General features: G+C 39.8%; 1 protein-coding gene across 1 annotated transcript in view; it reads left to right on the top strand.

Annotated features, from left to right (window-relative positions):
• Window positions 1-20,886, top strand: part of RNF217 (ring finger protein 217) — a 53,114-nt gene extending 32,228 nt beyond the window's left edge. Inside the window, exons 4-6 of the mRNA XM_020794098.3 lie at window positions 2,847-3,048; window positions 12,734-12,805; window positions 14,059-20,886. Of these exons, the coding sequence (XP_020649757.3) occupies window positions 2,847-3,048; window positions 12,734-12,805; window positions 14,059-14,138 (354 nt within the window). The 3' untranslated portion in view covers window positions 14,139-20,886. The remainder of the gene's footprint in view (window positions 1-2,846; window positions 3,049-12,733; window positions 12,806-14,058) is intronic.
• Window positions 20,887-21,636: the final 750 nt, after the last annotated feature.

Raw genomic sequence — 21,636 nt, 5'->3', positions numbered from 1 at the left:
GTAACTGCTGCTCTCTCCCAAGAATTGGGTTTCATTGTAGCTCTGGAGGCTTAGAATGCTGACACATCTGGCTAGAGATGATTAGAGAACAAAAAAATGGCAATTTAAAGTTGGTAAACTTTACACTTTCACTACTGGCCTTCCTGACAGCATTGCCCTTGTAAGGCATGTATTTCGGAGAGTAGAAATTCTTAAGGGTAGGGATGAGATGCATCATAAATCAAGTCATACCAGTAAGACCTTTTAAAATTGTTTTTAATAATGGGTTTTTAATCAAACAAACATGATATATTTTGCAGCCTTCATAGGAGGAGCATCGTACACGTGCAGAGAGCTCAGCTGAAGATGGGATTTGAAATATTTTTGTGAAAGTTTGTTCTCTTAATTCTAAAGGAGCTTGAGATAAAAAATTTTTAAAACCATTGCAGTACAGAATAAAATATGTATATATAGTCACCTACATAAATACATAGGGCACAAATGTCTTTAGATGGGTGCTTAAGTGAACCTGATAAAAAATAAAACTGCGATACAGCACTTTTTTTTCAGGTACAGGTATACGAACCCCTATTAACATTTCATTGAACTCATTGGGACTTACTTCTGAGTACTTATGAATAGAATTGCTGTGTTAGACCTGTAAAAGTACAAAATGAATCCATCCTGTAAGTTCCAGCAATCTCACAATGCAAAATTCTGGCAATGCGAAATTGCTACAATATCTCATTCATCACAACTAAAACCTGCAGACACCAAACCAAACTCTCCTGCAGAAGCAAAACCCAATTAGGTTAGAATCTAACCCAAAACATTCTTCTCGTATTATCCTGTCATTGTCTTCTTTTTTCTTTTTCTCTGTTGTCTGAACTTCTGTTGAAACCTAGGGAAGGAAGCGTTTTGTTACTTTGTAAGACAAATCATTGATCCTATAGAAACATGAACCTCTGGTTGCTGACTCTGCCTTCTACCTAGTCAGACCACTGGTCCATGTGAACCAGTTTTGTCTGACCTGGTTGGCAACAAGCTTTCCAAAGAATTTGTTAAGTTTCTGGATGGAAGCAGAGTTAGGAAATACAGTGGTGCCTCGCATAGCGATGTTAATTCGTTCAAAAAAAACATCGCTATGTGAAACCATCGCTATGCGAAACACCATTTCCCATAGGAATGCATTGGAAACCGGTTAATCCGTTCCAATTGGAACGGATTGCCGTCGTTAAGTGAAAAAACCCATAGGAAACATCGCTAAGCGAAACAATGTTTCCTCCATTGGAATGTATTGAAGCTGACTCAATACATTTCAATGGCTTTGCGAAGTCAATTTTTGCAATTTTAAATGTGTCATACAAGGGGCAAAAATGGTTTTAAATGCTTGGAATAGCTTCTGCACCTTCTAAAACGGGTGCAAATGTAATTTGGCTTAGATCTGACTTTTCGTTAATTTAGGGTGAATTTTTTCCCCCCAACTTTTGACAGCTGTCAAAATCTGACAGCTCCATTATTTCCTATGGGGGAAGAAAAAATTCACAAAAAATTAATGAAGACTCAGCAACTGTTCTAAATGCTTGGATTCGTTAGAGGACCCCCAAGTCGTGTGCAAACCTGATTTGGCTTTGATCTGAACTTTCATTAATTTATGGCGAATTGTTTTCTCCCCCATAGGAAAGCATGGAGCTGTCAGATTTTGACAGGTCCATTGGTTCCTATGGGCCAAAAAAAAAATTAACCATAAATTAACGAAAAGTCAGATCAAAGCCAAATCAGGTTTGCACATGACTTAGGGGGTCCTCTAACGAATCCAAGCATTTAGAACCGTTTTTGACCCTTCTAAGACACTTTTTTAATTGAAAAAAAAACATCGTTAAGTGAAGCAGGGGACCTAAAATCTCATTCGTTATGCGAAGCATGGTCCCAAACTTCGCTAAGCGAAAATCGCCCATAGGAAACATCGTTATACAGTGCATCTTATTTTCTAAAAAAAACACATCGTTATGCGAATTCATCGCTAAACGAGGCAATCGTTAAGCGAGGCACCACTGTATATAGCTGCAATGACCCTATAACACTGAGAGAGTAAAAATCAGCAATGTCTACAGAGAGCTTAGATTTCAGACATGAAACCAGCAGCATGACATGACATGATAGAATATGCAATATAGAAATAAATGAGCTGACTTACAGCAGATAACAGGTCCTGTTTACACATGCCTTTTATACATGTACGGACCAATCAGAATGTACATTAATTACATCATTTGGACATTACATAAGATTACATCATTTTCTCCAGCTGCACAATATTAAGTCTTTAACCTTGGTAGAGCTGAATCCACTTTGTACATGACTCAGGTTATACCAGACATTTTACTATACAACATTGTATTTAATACATTTTTAGATCAAAATATCTCCCTTTAAACTGGGGAGATTGAAGACTGAACATGTAATGCAGAACTAGTTATCTGTCTGTGTCCCTCCTGGAAAAAGCTGCGCTATACATCTGAGCAGGCCATGTGTAAGAAATAATTTAGCAGCTAAAGAGCTCTGTGAAGTTTCTTTTATGTTCTGAAAATTAACTTGATCTATTTCTAAACATGCATTTATTTCTGTATTATAAAGCAACTGATGGATTCCTTAAATGGCCAGTACTGAAATTTGCCTCAGGCCATTTTGGAATTAAAGAGCTTCCACTAAGAGCTCCTAAGTGACAAGACAGTAGCTTTTCTCAAGGACATAAATACTGGATAATGTGTGTTATCAGATCATTGAAATAAATGTTGACCAATTGTTTTTTTAAAAAATAACTTTTGTTCTCGTCTTCCCTCCCCTCTTTGTATTTGCTTGCAAAGATCCATATCCAGAGAACAGAAGGATGCGATCATATGACTTGTTCGCAGTGTAACACTAATTTCTGTTACCGCTGTGGGGAGAGATACCGCCAACTCCGCTTCTTTGGAGATCATACGTCAAACCTCAGTATATTTGGATGCAAATATCGCTACCTCCCTGAAAGACCACATTTAAGGAGATTAGTGAGAGGCTCTGTCTGTGGTGAGTGTGTGATAAAAGTATTCTGGAGAAATATGTTCTGTGATGTGATTGCAATTAATAAATACATTTAAAATCAAGAACACTACAAGTAAATAAGTTTGGGATTTCTCAAGGTGTAATTGAATCAAATAATTCATCAGAATAGAAAATGCTGCTTTATATTGTGGTTGACAATACATGAAATTGGCAACAACGTGGATCCTTTATTCAGAATTACTTGGAGCCAAATTCCATAGTTTTCTGCATCTGTGGCATGCAAAAATGATGTGTATTTTATTCCAGGCTTAAAAGGAAGGCTATGCAGGGGAGTGGTATAAAGAGACAGGTATCTAGTTGTCATGTGTGCTTGCAGAGGCATCTGGTGGGGCCACTGTGAGATACAGGAAGCTGGACTAGATGGGCCCTTGGCCTGATCCAGCAGGGCACTTCTTGTATTATGTTGTTGTTGTTTAGTCGTATCCAACTCTTCGTGACCCCATGGACCAGAGCATGCCAGGCCCTCCTGTCTTCCACTGCCTCCCGGAGTTGGGTCAGTTTCATGTTGGTAGCTTCGACGATGCTGTCCAACCATCTTGTCCTCTGTTGTCCCCTTCTCCTCTTGCTTTCACACTTTCCCAACATCAGGGTCTTTTCCAGGGAGTTTTCTCTTCTCATGAGATGGCTAAAGTATTGAAGCCTCAGCTTCAGGATCTGTCCTTCCAGTGAGCATTCAGTGTTGATTTCCTTCAGAATGGATAGGTTTGATCTCCCTGCAGTCCAGGGGACTCTCAAGAGTCCCCACCAGCACCACAATTCGAAAGCATTAATTTTTGGTAGGTCAGCTTCTTTATGGTCCAGCTCTCACTTCCGTACATCACTACAGGAAAAACCATAGCTTTGACTATGCAGACCTTTGTTGGCAAGGTGATGTCTCTGCTTTTTAAGATGCTGTCTAGGTTTGTCATTGCTTTCCTCCCAAAAAGCAGGAGTCTTTTAATTTCATGGCTGCTGTCACTGTCTGCCGTGATCATTGAGCCCAAGAATGTACAATCTGTCACTGCCTCCATATCTTTCCCTTCTATTTGCCAGGAGGTGATAGGACCAGTGGCCATGAGACAACATACAGCCTTGTCGTGCTCCTTCCCCAATTTTGAACCAATCAGTTGTTCCATATCCAGTTCTAACTGTGGCTTCCTGTCCCACATATAGACTTCTCAGGAGATAGATGAGGTGGTCAGGCACTCCCATTTCTTTAAGAACTTGCCATAGTTTGCTGTGGTCCACACAGTCAAAGGCTTTTGCATAGTCAATGAGGCAGAAGCAGATGTTTTTCTGGAACTCTCTGGCATTCTACTTAATCAAGCGCATGTTAGCGATTTGGTATCTAGTTCCTCTGCCCCTTCGAAATCCAGCTTGTACTTCTGGGAGTTCTCGGTCCACATACTGCTGAAGCCTACCTTGGAGGATTTTGAGCATAACCTTGCTAGCGTGTGAAATGAGTGCAATTTTATGGTAGTTGGAGCATTCTTTGGCACTGCCCTTCTTTGGTATTGGGATGTAGACTGATCTTTTCCCATCTTCTGGTCACTGCTGAGTTTTTCAAACTTGCTGGCATATTGAGTGCAGCACCTTAACGGCATCATCCTTTAAGATTTTAAATAGTTCAACTGGAATGCCATCACCTCCACTGGCCTTCATTGACTAGCCATTCTTTCTAATGCCCACTATCTGGGTTGTCTGGGACATCAAGATCTTTCTGGTAGAATTCTTCTGTGTATTCTTGTCACCTCTTCTTGATGTCTTCTGCTTCTGTTAGGTCCCTGCTATTCATCTTTGCATGAAATATTCCTTTAATATCTCCAGTTTTCATGAACAGATCTCTGGTTTTTCGCTTTCTATTATTTTCCTCTCTTTCTTTGCACTGTTAGTTTAAGAAGGCCCTCTTCTCTCTCCTTGCTAATAATAATTCTTATTATAGGTAAAGGTAAAGGTTCCCCTTGACATTTTCAGTCCAGTTGTGTCCGACTTTAGGAGGCGGCGCTCATCCCGCTTTTCAAGCCATAGAGCCAGTGCCTGTCCGAAGACAGTTTCTGTTGTCACATGGCCAGCATGACTAGGGAACGCTGTTTTACCTTCCCACCGAGATGGTACCTATTTATCTACTTGCAGTTACATGCTTTCGAACTGCTAGGTTGGCGAGGAACTGGGATGAAGCGACGGGAGCTCACTCTGTTGCGTGGATTCGATCTTACTACTGCTGGTCTTCTGACCCTGCAGCACAGGCTTCTGCGGTTTAGCCCACAGCGCCACCACGTTATTGGTACAGTTAAATTCTGCTTGGAGCTAGAATTATCTTGAAGTAAATGGAAGTTATTCCAAAACTTCCCAGTTTACAACTATGTTAATGGCTTGTGTATGGTAGGGCGGGCTACCATATTGAGATGGCCCATTTTTGTATGGATTTTGCACATGAATGGGCTAACTGAACCCTGACACTATAGCATTACCATGCTAGTGCCTGGAGCTGCGCTGGGTGTCACAAAAAGCTTTGAGTTGCACAACATGATGAGCTTATTTATGCATTGTGAGCTATGGGCTGAGTGGCCCATATGGATAATTTGTGTAGACAAATTAGCCCATGACTGCTGTCATGTCTGTTTTCTAGTGCAGGCACATCTCTTTTAAAATTGAAATGAGCATGCGAAGTGTAAAGTCTAATGAGCCCTACGTAGGTTGGCTGGTATAGGAAATACCCTCAGGGTTCAATTTTCAAATGCCAGTTTTGTCTAAGAATAATAAGGAAGATGCTTTCTTCTTTGTGCCACTTATATCTTCGCTCTGTTTCTTTAATTAAGAGTGTTAAGGGATTGTTGTTTAACCAGTGGTGATCCCTGAAAAGTGATGAATGGGAAAATGAAATACTCCACCCTCCTGTTTTCTCCTTCCATTAATAATTACATCCCACAAAATGGCATGGCGAAATTCTTTTCCAGCTGAGCTTTTAATTAAAGGCTATATTCATGTTCAGTCTTGAAAGCAAGTCCCATTGAAACCAGTGGTAGACACTTCTCAGCAAACCTGTGGAGGATTGTATTGTCAAGTGAATGCAGAGCAACTGTAAAATGACAATAAAAACAAACCCTCTCTCCTAACCCAAACCAAATTCTTAGTAGGATGGTTGGAGATACTCTGTGATGTCTGCAAGGTGTTTACTCATCATTCAGCGTTCTTTGTTTGTGATAGTTTAGTCAACAAATCAGAAAATTAGATAATGGCTTTCTTAATCTTAATACTCCAGTGATAAAAGGGCTGACCACACTGTGTTTCTCCCCTCTCCCTCCCTACCCCCCTCTCTCTGTGATAACAGAATCAGTGATATTGGATAACTTAGTAGTATGGTTTTCAAAAGGTATAATTAGGTTGTTAAATTGATTGAACTATTCATGGAAGGAGCTGCTAGACAGGCAGAGGAGTAGGAACATTCCAGCCAATAGATGAGGTGGTAGTGTCAGAAGGAAGGGTTTTGTTATACTAGGCACATAGAAACAAGCACAGCCTGTACAACAGGGGTCTCAAACTCAATTTACCTGGGGGCCGCTGGAGGCACAGTCTGGGTGAGGCTGGGCCGTATCAGATTTTCCGCTAAGCAGAGCAAGAGCCTGAGGAAGCTGCCCAGGAGTTTCCTTAGCCCGGCTGGGGCTCCAAGGAGGAGGAGAGGGCGCGAGCCCTCGTCGCCAGCCACGAATCCCTCCAGCTCCTTCTTCACCACCACTACCACCACCAGCAGCAGTATGAAGAAGCAGAGAAGGGTGGGAATGCTGGCAACCACCTAGCCAGCGGGAGGAGGGCACAACATTAAAAAAAAAAACCATCACAGAATTCACCTTGCCAAAAGAGAAAAGCCCCCACCAGTACCTACGAAATTAAACAGAATGGGTTGGGCCCCCCCACAGGTGCACGCGCGCGCACACATGCGCGCACACACACACATGGAGGTCCGGCAACCTTCCTCTGAGGGCCCCCCTCAAAAAAAGGCGCACTCAGCAGCAGCAGCTACCCCCACCACGACAGAGGAGCAAACTTTGCGAGGCCAGCCCAGGCAGCCTCCAGAGCTGAGGTGGGTGAAGCAGGATGAAGAGGAGGAGGAGGAAGCACCGCCATGTGCTGAGACGGCTGCTGTCCAGGCTGGTGCTGGGGGTGCCAAGAGAGAAAGAGGGCCAGAGAGCCGCTTCCCTGGAAGAGGCTGTGGCGGCGGCAGCTGCTGTTGGCAGCTTGGCTCAGGCGCTCGGAGAAAAGGGCCGGCAGCGCGCCTCGCTCGCTGGCTCTCCCCCAAGGCAGTGCCTCTTGCACCCTCCATCCAGAACTGCAGCCTGCCCGCCAGCAGACAGGCGGGCTGGCTGGCAGACTGCAGTTCCGGATGGAGGGTGCAAGAGGCACTGTCTTGGGACAAAGCCGGTGAGCGAGGCGAAGCTTTTTTTCACTCTTGACAGCAGAGGACACGTGGGCGCTTTAGGGGGGGCAGGCAAGGCGGGGGCCGCAAATTATTGTCCGGCGGGCCGCAAATGGCCCGTGGGCCGCATGTTTGAGACCCCTGCTGTACAACAAAGATGGATTTCATTATACAAGTCAACCAGACATGAGGTAATAGAAGAAGCTTCTGAAAGCACTGCTTGAGATCTTCTGCTGGGATTTGGTGAGTATCCAGTTAAAAGAAATTGCCTGTTTGGAATTATGGTGTAAATACTCCAGATTCTCAAAGTGATGTTGGGATAGAACTTGGCAACATGTGTTTCAAACGGATAAGAGAGTGGTAAAGAGACAAAAAATGCAGAGAAGGCACTGTACTGTAGGACCCTTGGCAAACACAGATTTGTTTCAGTGTGAACGTCTGTGAAGTCTACTGAAGTGCTATGATATTTTGCCCTTTGCACTCTTTCCCCCACCTTTACTTTTGCCAGCTTGCTGATATATATTAACATGACTGCTTCTTTAGATATTGTTAAAGAGACAAAATAACTCTATGGGGAAAGTGCACATACAAAGAGTTTCAGAAAAGGGTTGCGAAAGCTAAAAAGCCACCAAACCTCCTTGCTAGGCTACTAAGCTGCAACAGTGAACCAGGAGACAGTGAAGATAAGCTAGAAATCTAGCTCCCACAATGTTTCTAAAGTGTATTTCTGAGTTTGAATTTTTCTGAACAATGCAAGAAATCTCAGGCAAACTAATTATTTTTCAAGAAACAGGAGGCTTGGCTGGTCAAAGGTTAAAAACATCTCCAAACTTTATTTCTTTTCTGTAAGCAGCAGCTGGGGCATTTAGGGGGTGCTTGCTGCTCTGATGACTGCTTCCTCACTCGACACATGTATTATGTTAAGACTATCTTCCAAAAGAAAATGAATGAACTTGGTTTGTAGAATTTGCCACCATGTTGCACAAAATGAGCCTGCTTCCCTTGTGTGGCCCAGAAAATTAATCTGCGTATTCAAAACCACAAATGTATGCTTAAAACAGGTCATAGTTTAACCTTTATTGGATGGCAATAGTGTCCAATAAACCTTAACCTTGGGCTTAAACCCTCGTATGTTTTGATTTTTATAATACCCAGTTAGAAGTAATTTTTTTTTAGAAAGACACAAGTTTCAAAACAGGGTATTTTGATTTAAAATCTTTAGACAAAAAAAGTGTAAATTAAATAATTGGTTTAATATTATTCAGCGCAGTTTGGCCAACATTTTTGTCGTATGCTTTTTAAAACTGGGATTATAAGAAAAAGATCTTATTAGATGTTGATGGAAAACAGGCCTGAAGCAAAAGTTAATATCAAGCTTGTTCCTGTGCGTATCTCTGAAGTCTGAGAAGGTTAACACTCACAAATTCTATTACAGGAAGCAATTTAACATGGAACACTGTGAGGAATCCATCATGTAAATTTAAATGATGATTTCCTGTGTGTGGTTCAGAGTTATTAAGAAAGGACTAAAAGGGAATTTCCAGACAATGTTGTTATACTGTAATGAATTACATTCTCTTTTGTACAGCACTTTCCCATTTCTTATGAGCTGTTGAGCCACTTCCGACTTCTGGCAACTTTGTGAGTCAGGAACCTCCAAAATGTTCCGTCACTAAAAGCCCTGTTTTAGTCTCACAGTCTTCCTTTATTGAGTCAGTCCATCTCATATTTGGTCTTCCTCTTCTCCTGCACCCTTCAACTTTTTCCAAGCACTGTTATCTTTTCTAGTGAGTTTTGGCTTCTCATATGTACAAAAGTATGATAGCCTCAGTTTAATTTTATCTAGTGAAAATTCTAGCTTGATGTGAACCCATTTTCTTGTCTTTCTGGGAGTCCATGTGTGGCGTCCACCCTTGTGCCCCTTTGCTTGACCTTCAGGCGCCTGAGCACACGAAGGCAACCAAACCTCACTCTTTCCACTTGCTGCCACCAGGTGATCTCTAAATCACCATTTACCTCAGAAAGACTCAGCTCCACACTTCAAGTTCTTTTAAATAAAACTTTGATTTATTGAATACATAGATTGATTCATGAATATCTTCAGTAGTTAATCATTCCTCAGAATTTCCCAAAACTACACTCTCTATTACACTGTCTCCTTCTCTCTACATACTCTTAAAACTCTCTTAATCTCACACTCTCTGACTGAAATATTGACTCAGGCTCCACCTCTTATAGCATCTGTCTCGGCTCCGCCTCTCTGCAACATTAGTATTCATAAACCATTATATTACATAACATAGACCATAGATCAAATAAATAGAGAACGCTACACCATGGTATACATTATCTCCCCTAACACCACGTTTCAAATCAATCAATTTTTGCCTGCCAGCTTTCTTCATTGTACAGCTTTCACATCTGTACATAATAGTCAGGAATGCCATGAAATGGATGATCTTGGCCTTAGTCTCCAACAACAAACATACCTTTACTCTTTTCTAGCTATTTCGTTGTTGCCCTTCCAAGTCTCACTCATTTTCAAATTTCACTTTGACCTATGATTGAACCAAGATATAGGAAATCTTTAACAATTATTTTTTCATTGTCAGTCTTAAAATTATATAATTTGTACATAGTCATTGTTTTTATCTTCTTAATATTTAGCTGTCATCTTGCTTTTATACTCCCTTCTTTCACCTTCATCAGGAGTCATTTCAAGTTATTGCTGTTTCTGCCAGTAATATGTTATCTGTGTATCTTCAGATATTGCTCAGGTTTTTTTCTATCAGTTTTTTTGCGTCTTTATTTGAATCTGATAAAGCTTTTTGCATGATATGTTCTGAATATAGGCTAAATAATTAGGATTGCTACAGATGCTTAAAATCTGAAATATAAAGAGAATAAGCAAAAGGCATATTTTTAGAGTCACATTGATGGTGACACGACATTTAGGAAGGCTAGATGTCGTGTCTATTACACTAGGAAGTAATGGTGGTAGTTGCAACAATGGTAATTACATTTGTTTTTTCATAGGCTGATAGAGCATATGTTAATCCAATAAAACACATAATGGATCTTCTGACTGTACTGTTACAAAATTAGTGTTGTATTAACTGAATTATTGATGGAGGTTTTCATTTTTAGGTATAACGTAGCTTCTTTGTATAAATTGCAATAACAGGTTTTGGTTGAGGCAAGTTATTGAAAGAGAAGCCTGGTTTCTACAATGTGGTCCATCTTCTGCTGTACCCATACATTGAAAATTGTGGCCTAATGTGCCTAGAAAATACTATACAGGAAAGCTGTTGGAGAAGCTAAGTCAAAATGCAGCTGAGTTGAGTTCTATCCAGCTGCTTTGGGAGATGAGAAGGTTGTTCCAGATTTGGCCATGTTCTGGCATGGATTGCAAATCCACTGACTGCTTGGAAAGAGGCAAAATGAGGCTCTCTTAAATGTATTAAATCATTACAGCATCATCTGAATCCAATTAAGTGAATTAAATAGTAGATCACATGCTGCATGACAAATTGTGTACTGCATAAGGAGGCAAAACAAGTCATGCACTGTATTTTTCCTTATTGTGTGCTCCCTCCCCAATTTTAACTGATGTTTTCACTGCTAAAAGAGTCAGCCAAGAGATTCCATATGGCTGAAGCTGCATCCAGGTCCCAATGTGATTCATACATTGTAATTGGTGGAACCAATGAAAACATGTGAAAGAGTGAAATATCCACTTACTAGTTCAGCAAAATATATGTATAACTATGTAGCCAGAGTTGAGACTACTGAAAATATACATATATTGAAAGTGATGTTTTATATACAGTTTAAATTGTGTCTAGTGTTAAAATACATAATGAAATGTATAGGCATTATGAATTTCCCTCTACTTTGATGTTGCTGCATAGATGGGAAATGCCAGAGATACCTTGATTGTAAAAAAACAACAACAGCACTTAAGCTCTAGTGAAATATTAGTGGGTTTTTCTCAAAAGGCATCCTCTTGCTTGCTAAATATACATTTGGTGAGCAACCTGCCTCTTGTATATCAATCTGAATGGTCAGTTGAATGCAAAGTATTGACAAATGAATCCTGACCCCAGCAGTTCTATTGTTTGGGACCGTTTCTGTTGAGGTGGGAAGAATTTCCGATTTTAAAAACAACACTAAAAATTTAAGTTCACACATACATATCTGCATTTCATGGACACATACACTGCTAGTTTATATGTTTCCAAATCCTCTCTTCAGGCACTTCTCTTGTATTGTAATGGGTATGACCCTGATGGTTAGAAAGGCTCGCGTCTACTCGCGTGCCCAAACTGGGGAGGCGGGGGGGACAGGTGTGCCACCGTGGTGGCAGAACCAGAAGTGGTAGCTGAAGGAGGAATCCTGGCATGGAGGTGCCTCGAGACTCCACTCTGGATCCACCACCAGCACCAACTGCTCCAGATTCGCCTGCTGAAGTGCCAGCACTGCGGCTGTAGCCACCTTCTCAGGTTTGGCTGCCCGGGGGGGAGTAGCGATCCGGCGACTTATCGCTCACGTGCCAGCAGAAAGGGCTCCGTGTGCCAGCTGTGGCATGCGTGCCATAGGTTCACCATTGCCGCTATATGGTAATACCTGTCTCTCTGTGTCAGTGTTGGGTTTCTAAGTCCAAGTGCCTCTGAATCCCTGGAACTGCTATGCAGAGCTTGGAATGCTAACTTCTAAAATCTGTTTCATTAGGTATTACAGAAATCCAAAAAGTAATTTGTTGTTATTAACACTGAGAGTAAAAATCTTCTATTCATTGTACTATTTGAATATTGATCTTTACTTTTTACAGGACTTATGGCCTGAATTCCGTAGTTTGTCCCAGCTACTTAGAACAGTTGCATCAATGCAATTTATATAAACATTGATTCATTATTCAGCCACTGAACCAGTACATATTCTCTAGTTGAGATTAGTAATTGGGTTTAGGCCAGAGAACCGCATTACTGTATATTTGGTTGGAACTTTCAGCCTTAGCTTACTTCTTGTTCCATATCAATCTTATCAGTCTGCAAACCAGAGCTCCATTCAGTGCAGTCTTCCAGAGATGCAATTGAAAGTTCATTTCTGGGGGGAAAAAAACCTTCCCAGTTGTTGAATAATTACTTATTTATAATATCTGATCACTTATAAATAATTTGTATCCTTGTAATAGTAATCAACATTCGTTTCATATGGAGATGTTCTTGAAATTTCATCTATCGTTCTTTTTTTTAGGTGGGAAGCTGCTTATTGCGCCAGTGATCCTGGTTTTGGGACTGGTAATAGGAGCCATAGCTGTTATAATAGGTAAGACTGAAATGTATGTATTACAGTGGTGCCTCGCATAACGATCACTCCGTTTAGCGATGAAATCACTTTGCGATGGACTTTTTGCCATCGCAAGAGCGATCGTTTTGAGATGGCCCCTATGGGGAAAATTCGCTTTGCGATGATCGCGGGGGAGCACTCCGTATACACCCCGTATAGCGACGAATCAGTATAGCGACGATTTTTCCGGAACGGATTATCGTCACTATGCGGGGCACCACTGTATATGATAGTTATGAAGGATTTTATTCTGACTTATGAGGTATTTTTTTATTCGAGAAAAATTATAATCAGAAGGGGAGGTCTTAGAAAAGAGAAAGAAAGGGTTTGAGGTTTCTCGAGATAAGTGAGTATGTAATTTAATGGGATCAAATGGGAGGCCATGGAAAAAATATTTCTCAAGAAGGTAGAAAGCTAAGTGAGAGATTTCAAAATTCTCTGGTACATAATGTTCATGTAACAGATAAACAGAACAACAAATATATTGGTTTGGTTCCTAGTCAGGTTTCCATTAATAGAAAAAGCTGAGATTCTTCAAAAGCTCTTGTCAGCAAGAGTCAGAGATTATTTTTGCCAATTCTTTCTTCTCTGACCCCGCATTTTTTTAGCATATATGCTGGGGTGGGGTCATAAAAGGTAATCTTGTTTCATGAGCAAAAAGCCACTCAGGGTGCTCCTAGCAGCAGGAGCAAACTTTGTAATTCAGGTATCTTAAATATCAGTAGATATAAGAACTAAAAAGATAGTGATGCAGAACTCATAATTCCAATAGATAGTACATTTCAGCAAAATTCTGAAATGCACATATAAGATTAAAAGCTGCTTTTAGCCAGTCATTGGTGCTACCTGTCTCTTAGAATTGAGATCTTAGGTCTGGCAAGGGAGTGTTGGATTGTGTTTTATGTAAGTTGTTAGTTGCCGTGTTAGTGTGCACAGAATAATGTGTGTTACTGTGCCTAGGTCTAGGATCCAGTGGGGTAATTCTTGGAGCAAAACTGTTTCTGTTAGCAAAATGAGAGAGGAGTAGTCCCTACTCTGCTTTCCCCCCCCCCAAGGTATTCACAGGGCTAGAAATCCCTCTGGAGCTAGCTTTTGGAGAGTGTGGAGGCTGCAGAGAGAGAAGGAGGTGCACAAACACTAGTGTGACGCTGGATTTAGCCTTGATGGAGAAATAGATATATTCAGCCAAGAGACCAATGTTAATGCATTGTATTTTCCTTTATTTTTGGCAGGTTTATTTGTGTTCCCTATCTATTGCCTTTGTAAAAAGAAGAGGAAAAGGCCACGGACAGAAATGCCCTGGTACGAGTGAATGGATAAATATCAGAAGGGAGCAGGTCCTGCGAAGCTTATGCAGAATTCATGCAGTGCAGCAGTATTGTGCTGGTTTACTGTCCTGAAACCACTCACAGCCCTGGCAGAGAATTAAAGGGGAATCTACTACATTCCTTCTGCACAGTACACTACTAGAGACAGGCCAGAATACTTCTCTGCTCCGGTGCCTCAAACAAAATGGAGGGTTCTCAACTTTTAAAAATGTTTTGTTTTTCTAAACCTCCTTAATCCATCCTAAGGTATAGGTCAAATTCATTTTTCTTGGCAGCCTGTATTTGCACTGTACCTCTACATCTGCTGATGTACCCATAAATGGAACATTTTACTCTGCAAAATGTTTTTAGTTACTGACTTAATTCTAGGCCTTTTGGGGAAATGTGTAGATGCAGGTTTGAGTGAAGATGGCATGTTGTTTCAGTGGCTGGCTTTATGACTGGCATATTGTCAGGTGCTGTATTCAGTGCCCCGTTTCCCCGAAAATAAGACCTAACCTGAAAATAAGCCCTAGTATGATTTTCCAGGATGCTCGTAATATAAGCCCTACCCTAGTTAAGCCCTAGTTAAGTGAAACCCCATCCTCCACCATTGTGTAGCAACCAGAAGAAGATGGCATGACTGTATTTGAATAAACCGTAGATTGTTGTACATTAAAAAAAAAATAAAACATCCCCTGAAAATAAGCCCTAATACGCTTTTTTGAGCAAAAATTAATATAAAACCCTGTCTTATTTTTGGGAAAACACAGTAGTACTGTATTTGATATGTACATTGTTGCCCCTAAATACTGAATAATGTGTATTAGTAGTTACTGTTAATCCAGTACTGTAAAGGGAATAGGATGAAAGATTATTAGAAAAGCATGACTTTCAGTTGATTTCAATGTAATTGAAATGATTGCCTTGGGTCTGTGGCAGCACCTATTATTTCAAAGCTTTTGAATTGTGAATACCATTTAATGAACCTAATAGCTTTCTACTTCATTTAACTTTCAACTACATTGAAGTAAGATAGGGAAAGAGGTAAAAAACCTGCCATGTATGACTATCTGTGGAATTTGACATAAAAGCATTGTCATGCATATGCTAATTATTATAAACCTGTAAGTTAATCATATTTGGATACAATGTAGCTGCTACAGATGTGGCCAAAATCAGGGCAAACACCTTATGTAGTGCTTTGAGTGTATTTTGGACTCTTCAGAACTGTGCAGTTGGGAGAAAAATAGCAATTAGTTGTGTAGCAACCTAGAAATATATTCTTTCCATGTATCACTACATATCTAAATATTGTCAGGGTTTGTTTTTTTAAAAAACAGAAAGATCGAGGAATGGTTCAGGGCTGCCTCCTTAATAAAAGGCCACTGAAACATAGCCCCAACTAGAAGCATACCAGTAATTTACACAATGAGGAGAATTTCTAGACCTCAAGAGCAGTGCAGCTCTCTCACCTCTATAGTATTTGTGAGAGTCCTGGTTTGCCTGATAGCCATTGTTCTTGCCCCAAGAAGTTGAAAGGGTGGTGAGTACTGGGTGAATACATACTGCAAATGTATTTGTATGTATGTTCATCCAACTCAAGTATGATCTTATTTGTGTTGTGTCTGTTTCCAAGGCCTGGGGGGGTTATCCTTGACATGTGAAGAACACTGCTGGATATCTGAGTTGACTCATGGAGACATAAAGGCTGCATTATTAACATTTCAGTTCTCATGTCACTTCTGGAATGTTATGCTCCACAGAAAGTTATTTGATTTTATTGATACATAATTCTTTGGCTTTTTTGACTTGAGAAACTTCAGCTGGAATTACCATGTGGGAAACATAACATTAAGGAAAAGAATGAACTAAGGAGATTTTAAAGAAACTAATATTAACGTAAAATAAAATTGGAGAAAAATCATGTTAAGAAACAATCAGAATGTGAGCTGGATCCCTAACGTAGCCTTCCAAATTTAGAAGGAAGCCTTCGGTGTGTGGAAGGGTCTTTAATCCAGCAGAACTCCTTCACCTATCACAGTCTCTGGGACTGCCTAATCTATGATCTGGGAGATCACCCAGTCACCTGGAGCAGATTGTCAGGGTATGAGAAACAAACAAAAATTACCTTCTTCATTTTAGCTAGGGCTCTGCTTTTGAGAACTTAAGATCCATCTCTTTGTATGAATGCAGTCCTTGACACTAAAGTACTAAAGATTTTGTTTGAAAAACTAAGATGATACTGCTAACAGCAGTAGTGGAGCATTTGCCCCATGTCCTTTAGTCACCAAACAAAGTATGTTATGTTTTTAAAATCTTACCATATTAGTGAAGTTTATTAATCGATATGAAGCAAATGTCAATGCAACATAATGAGAATTGTTGAACCTCAAAGCATCAGCCCCTAACGTGCTAGTCTCAGACAGCTTGCTACTTGACTACCTAACAGTAGTCAACTTTAGTATATTTTTATTGACTAAAAATAGTCTGCTTGTGGTGGATTCCAAAATTCATCTTACTAAAAAGACTACATAAAATTTAAGATTCAATTTCAGAGTAAAGTCATTCTGTTAAAATTCTAACATGCTGTGGATGTAGAGTTTTTGCTGCACCAGTAGATTCATCTCAAAGTGGACTTTTATTGAGAAATCACACTCCGATTGAAAGAGGAAAGGTGCAACTCCTATTATCTCTGCATTTTTGAGCTTCACCACCTCATCTATTCTGGAGGGTCCCTCAACCCTCCAGAACAGATTTTCAAGGGACATAAAGAAACTGTATGTAGGGCATAGGAGGGCATAACCGAAAGATCACTGCCTACTCCCCTTTCAGTCAGTGGAAAATCTATGGTTGATCCAAAGTCACTACCTGACGGAAGAAATCTTTCTTTCAAAGGGAGTTGTTTGTTGTATCCATACTTATGGGTTTACTTCAGACCGCCATGTTTTAGAGTACATCCACTGGTATCAGTGGGACAAGTTAGTCATGACCAACCTAAATCCAATTGATTTCAGGGAGTCTGGTCTAAGCCTGATTAAATCTAGTTCCATGTACATGCTGTTACAAACCTTTTATCTTGTTTTATATGTTTCTGCTTTATTACATTCTCTTTCAAACATGATTGCTGCCTTAAACTTTTTAAATGATGGTATTGTTTTACTTAGCCCTATTTAATAATTGTGTTTCCTCAAACCAAACTGGTGTCTTTTGGTTTACTCAGGGATTTTAATCCTTCGTTATAATGTCAACTACTCTTGTGAAGATTTTTTCCTGATATTTAGAACAATGTTCAAGGATTCAGGTTTTATCATAAAATCCGGTGTTTTATAGTGCAGGACACATTGGAGCAGTGTCAAAGTCTCTGTTTGACTTAAAAAATAACTGATGTGTACCATGTGGTATTTCCACTCATGTTTTTACATGTATTTTTTTTGCTCTTGCTTTACATTTGAGGGAGAAACACACTCCGTACAGTTTGTAGCATAAAGTGCAACAGCCAAGGTTCCCTCTAAGGTGTGCAGCTGCCTACGTGACCCCATCCCCTTCGTGCAGGGCTCCTCTACGCACCTGCAGTGATCATTTCCAGCCCCTTTGATTCTGGTCACAACGGAACCCCATGTGGGAGGCAGAGTCAGGGGAGGGGAGGGGAGGGGAGTCACACACGTGAGGGGCAGAGCCCCACCCTGCAGGGCTGAAGATTTGAGGGAACGTTGGCAACAGCCAAGTGTTATGCAGGGATCTACGTATTAGTGGGCCAAGAGAGAGTGAGCACTTTCAGGTCTCAACACTGACTTGTCACCAATTGGCAGAAGACTGATTCCCTTCCCCAAACATGCCCTCTCTGCATCCCTCCAGAGCCAGAATGGACACTGCCAACGGTGTCAAATAAGGAGTGTGCATACACACTCCAGGAACATTATGTGATATTCCTGGATGCAGGTTTTCCTGTTCATGCATCACTTCATTGTGTGTGTGTGTGGGGGGTGTCACATCCGTCAAAGGCAGTCTTCTTCATGGACGCATAATTGTGTAAGAGTATCACCCTTGCTGGATAAAAGCACATAATGGTGCTCATTTATTACATTTCAGATAACTTTGTGTGTTATCCCAAGCCTTGAATTTGTTTATATGAATATTGAGATAAATGAAAAGTATGAGAAAATGCAAGGGTGCATGTTATAAACTTAGTGATAGTGTACAGATGCAGATGCAACTGTATTTGCCAATAATATACATGCCTGTCTATGCTTCTTGCTAATACAAAGCATGCCATTTTAAAATTTTCATTACTTGCATCAATCAATATGATTCAGTTTTAGTGAAATCAATCAAATTTTGTGGCCACTCTTCAGTGCATTGGTTCTTAATCTTTTACCCCCCCCCCCCGATTATCCTTGTCCATCACCTATGCTCCTAAATCTTCTGACAGTTGAAATCTAAACATCTGGAGGGCCAAAGGCTGAGAACCACTGCTTTAGTGCATTTAAATTAAATAAACAGATGTAGACAACTGTGTATAATATGAAGAGTTAGTTTTATATGAATGTGCCTTTTCCAATATTATTCTTAAATTAGCTTTAATAATACATCAAGATATTCACTTAACTGCCATTTGAATGGTTCCTGATTATCCGTGTACTGGGAAAAAACTGCCTTGTTAAACATTTTTTTCCAAACAATCTCTTGAATGTTACAAGCCAGGCTCCAGCTGACCTTATGCAGCTTGTATCCTGTTCCGTTTTATCTGTTGCTTTGCAAATGAAATAAGTTAATCTAGTTGAAAGGAGATTTATCCATATGCTTCTGACTGCAGCAGGCACACAGGAAGGGAATCTCACTTCTAGTTTCCTCCCAAATAGTTAATTTATTTATCTTTATAATGTAATTTATCAGTAGAAAACTGAGTAAAATATCAAGATCTTATTTAAATGGGTCAAAGTTCTCATTTTGGGATATGCATTGCCTTTTGACACTGATGAAGAAAAGTCTGAGAAATGTTGTTCCATCACAGACCATTTATACAGTGTGTTTTGATCCTCATGGTGAAACACCTGCATGCATAAGCTCCACAAAGTTTTTGTTGGGGTGTACCTCTTTTTTCCAATGTATTCAGATATTTGCAAAATAAAGATAATTGTGTTAGCATTGCAAGTAGATGTTTGGATTGAAGTAAGTTGGTTTTAATGAAGAAACTGCTGACGTCATCAGCTTGAAACTCATTTCATTAAGCAGGAGGTTTACTTCTGAAGATTCTCAGTCTTTCAGGTGAGGTTATCTGGAAGTTGAGTCATGGCAACTAGACTTCTTTCTTATTAGGTTGAAACATGTCACTACTCATCCAAGTAGCTTCTTCAGTCTGAGGAGAGTTGGTAGGAGGAGATCGTAACGAACCTATTCAGACAAGGGGGAAGTAAAACCAACATGGAGGACATATCAGGGATCTCCTACCAATTCTCCTCAGACTGAAGAAGCTACTTGGATGTGCAGTGAAAGATGTCTAGTTGCTATGACTCAACTTCCAGACAGGAGGTTTACTGTTCTGTATCAGTAAACAAAGTAGCTTTAGCCACCAATAAACAATAACTTTTAAAAATCTGATATCTACAGCAGAACAGCATTCAGATGCAGCCTCTCAGCTAAGATTTTCTAGTGCAATTTTTCTAATGCCATTCAATTTATTTTTTTAATGTTTTAATAATTTTAATGTGTTGCTTTAATAATGGATAGTTGTAATCACAAGAATAATGCTGCTTCATTAATGTGGTAAAATCTTTGCTAAGACAAGTCATAAATTAATAAAAACATAGCGCCTCTTGATGATGGGGGAGAAAATCAACTGTATTTGCATCAGTGTTTCCCACTCTCTTTTTTTCTTCCTTATGATACATTTTGGGGATTTATTTTAAGGATGAAGGCAGATTAACAATTGACTGTTCTTGTTAAAAGTCTGAAAATATGTCAGGTGATCTGTTGTTTGAAAATATGGTTGTGCCTGTATCATTCTCTCATACCTGAGATATCTCAGTCCATCAAGGGTGTTGCATGCTTGATACAGGCTTCGGTGTACATATTGTCCTTGTAGATGTGACCCCCCCCATGTTGTCAAAAGGATTCTGTGTAAGGGGTTGAAGCCCTGTCTTTTGTACTCTTTGCACGGGCTTCCAGATGGTTAGTAATTTAGTGTCATTTGATCTGACAGCACTGTTCATTGCGGGATATTCTAGGCTCCCCTTTCCATCACTAGATGGTGAGTTTGTAAAAGTTATTACCTGTCATCTATTTAGAAGGTAGATATTTGTGTGCATTCTTTCATGGTGAAGCAAGATTGCTGGATCAGAGTGTAAAACGCTTAATTATTACTTGAATGTGCACCTGCACTTGTAGTCATATCTGAAGGTTTCAAGGAGAAAGAGGTAAACTTGTATTTTGTTCTGTGTGCCATCATCAGTCAAATATTGCCAATTTTATGTATTGTCTCCATAATCTCACTTCTCAGTTTCTGTGATGTTTCTAAAGAAAGTATACTTGACTTTGTGAGAAAAAAGGCTATTTAAAATGTATATTGGAGTATAGTGAAATTACATTTGGAATTACTGTGGTTTTGAGCTATACAGAATTAATTATAAGCTTCAGTAGGACAGTAGAAATGATTTATGTTGAGGAGTGGAAGACTTGACTTGTGCTGAATAAAAAAAAAATCAAATGGTATATTTTGTGTAGTAAAAGCAAAAATAAAGAACTATTCCTGGCTGGCTGTGTTATTTCAGAAACAATTACTTATTTTTCTTCCACAATCTTTTTATAACAGATGGGTCAAAATTGTGTTATGTTGATGTAAGTGTAAGTGTGTAAATCATGGTGGTAATTACTAATTAATGAATTGCTGCTCACATTCTTAATTTTGTGCTAAGTTGCAAGAGTGACACTTGACAAACCAATGCAAGTATCAAGTTGCTGCCCCAGTTTATGCTTTTACAAGGATTCTGGCCTTTATATTGCAAAATTATCTGCACTGGCTGCTTTATGCAGAGTAGAAGGGAATAAGCATCAATCTCACCTGATCTTTGCATGTCCCTGCTGCACTATGCTTAAAATCAGAAAAGTCATCAAGATTGCCATACGTCAGTAGCACAAGGCACATTCACTTATCTAGTGACTGAAATGTTTTGCATGTTTGTTTCTTCACATCACAATTTAAAATTATGGATGTATATGAAATATAGGTAAAATTAAAAACAAGTTAAAATGTTAAGAGAATTAGACTATTTTTGACCAGAAGCAGGCTACTTCGATAGTGTTACCTTGGCCATTTGCTAAATCTTCCTTTGGACATGTGGTGGGGCACAAATTACATGCATGTAAGTGCTGTATTGATCAAATTTTTCCACAGTCACAGAAAAGTTGTCCAGTATCTAAATAGCCCCATTTTACTTGATTATTCTTTGATTTTTCCTACTTCGTTTGGAAGTCCATTAAGTGACTTTTAGATGGTCGAGGTAG

Source organism: Pogona vitticeps, chromosome 1 (assembly GCF_051106095.1).
Source record: "Pogona vitticeps strain Pit_001003342236 chromosome 1, PviZW2.1, whole genome shotgun sequence".
Lineage (NCBI taxonomy): Eukaryota > Metazoa > Chordata > Lepidosauria > Squamata > Agamidae > Pogona > Pogona vitticeps.
This window is presented reverse-complemented; position numbering and strand designations above follow the sequence as displayed.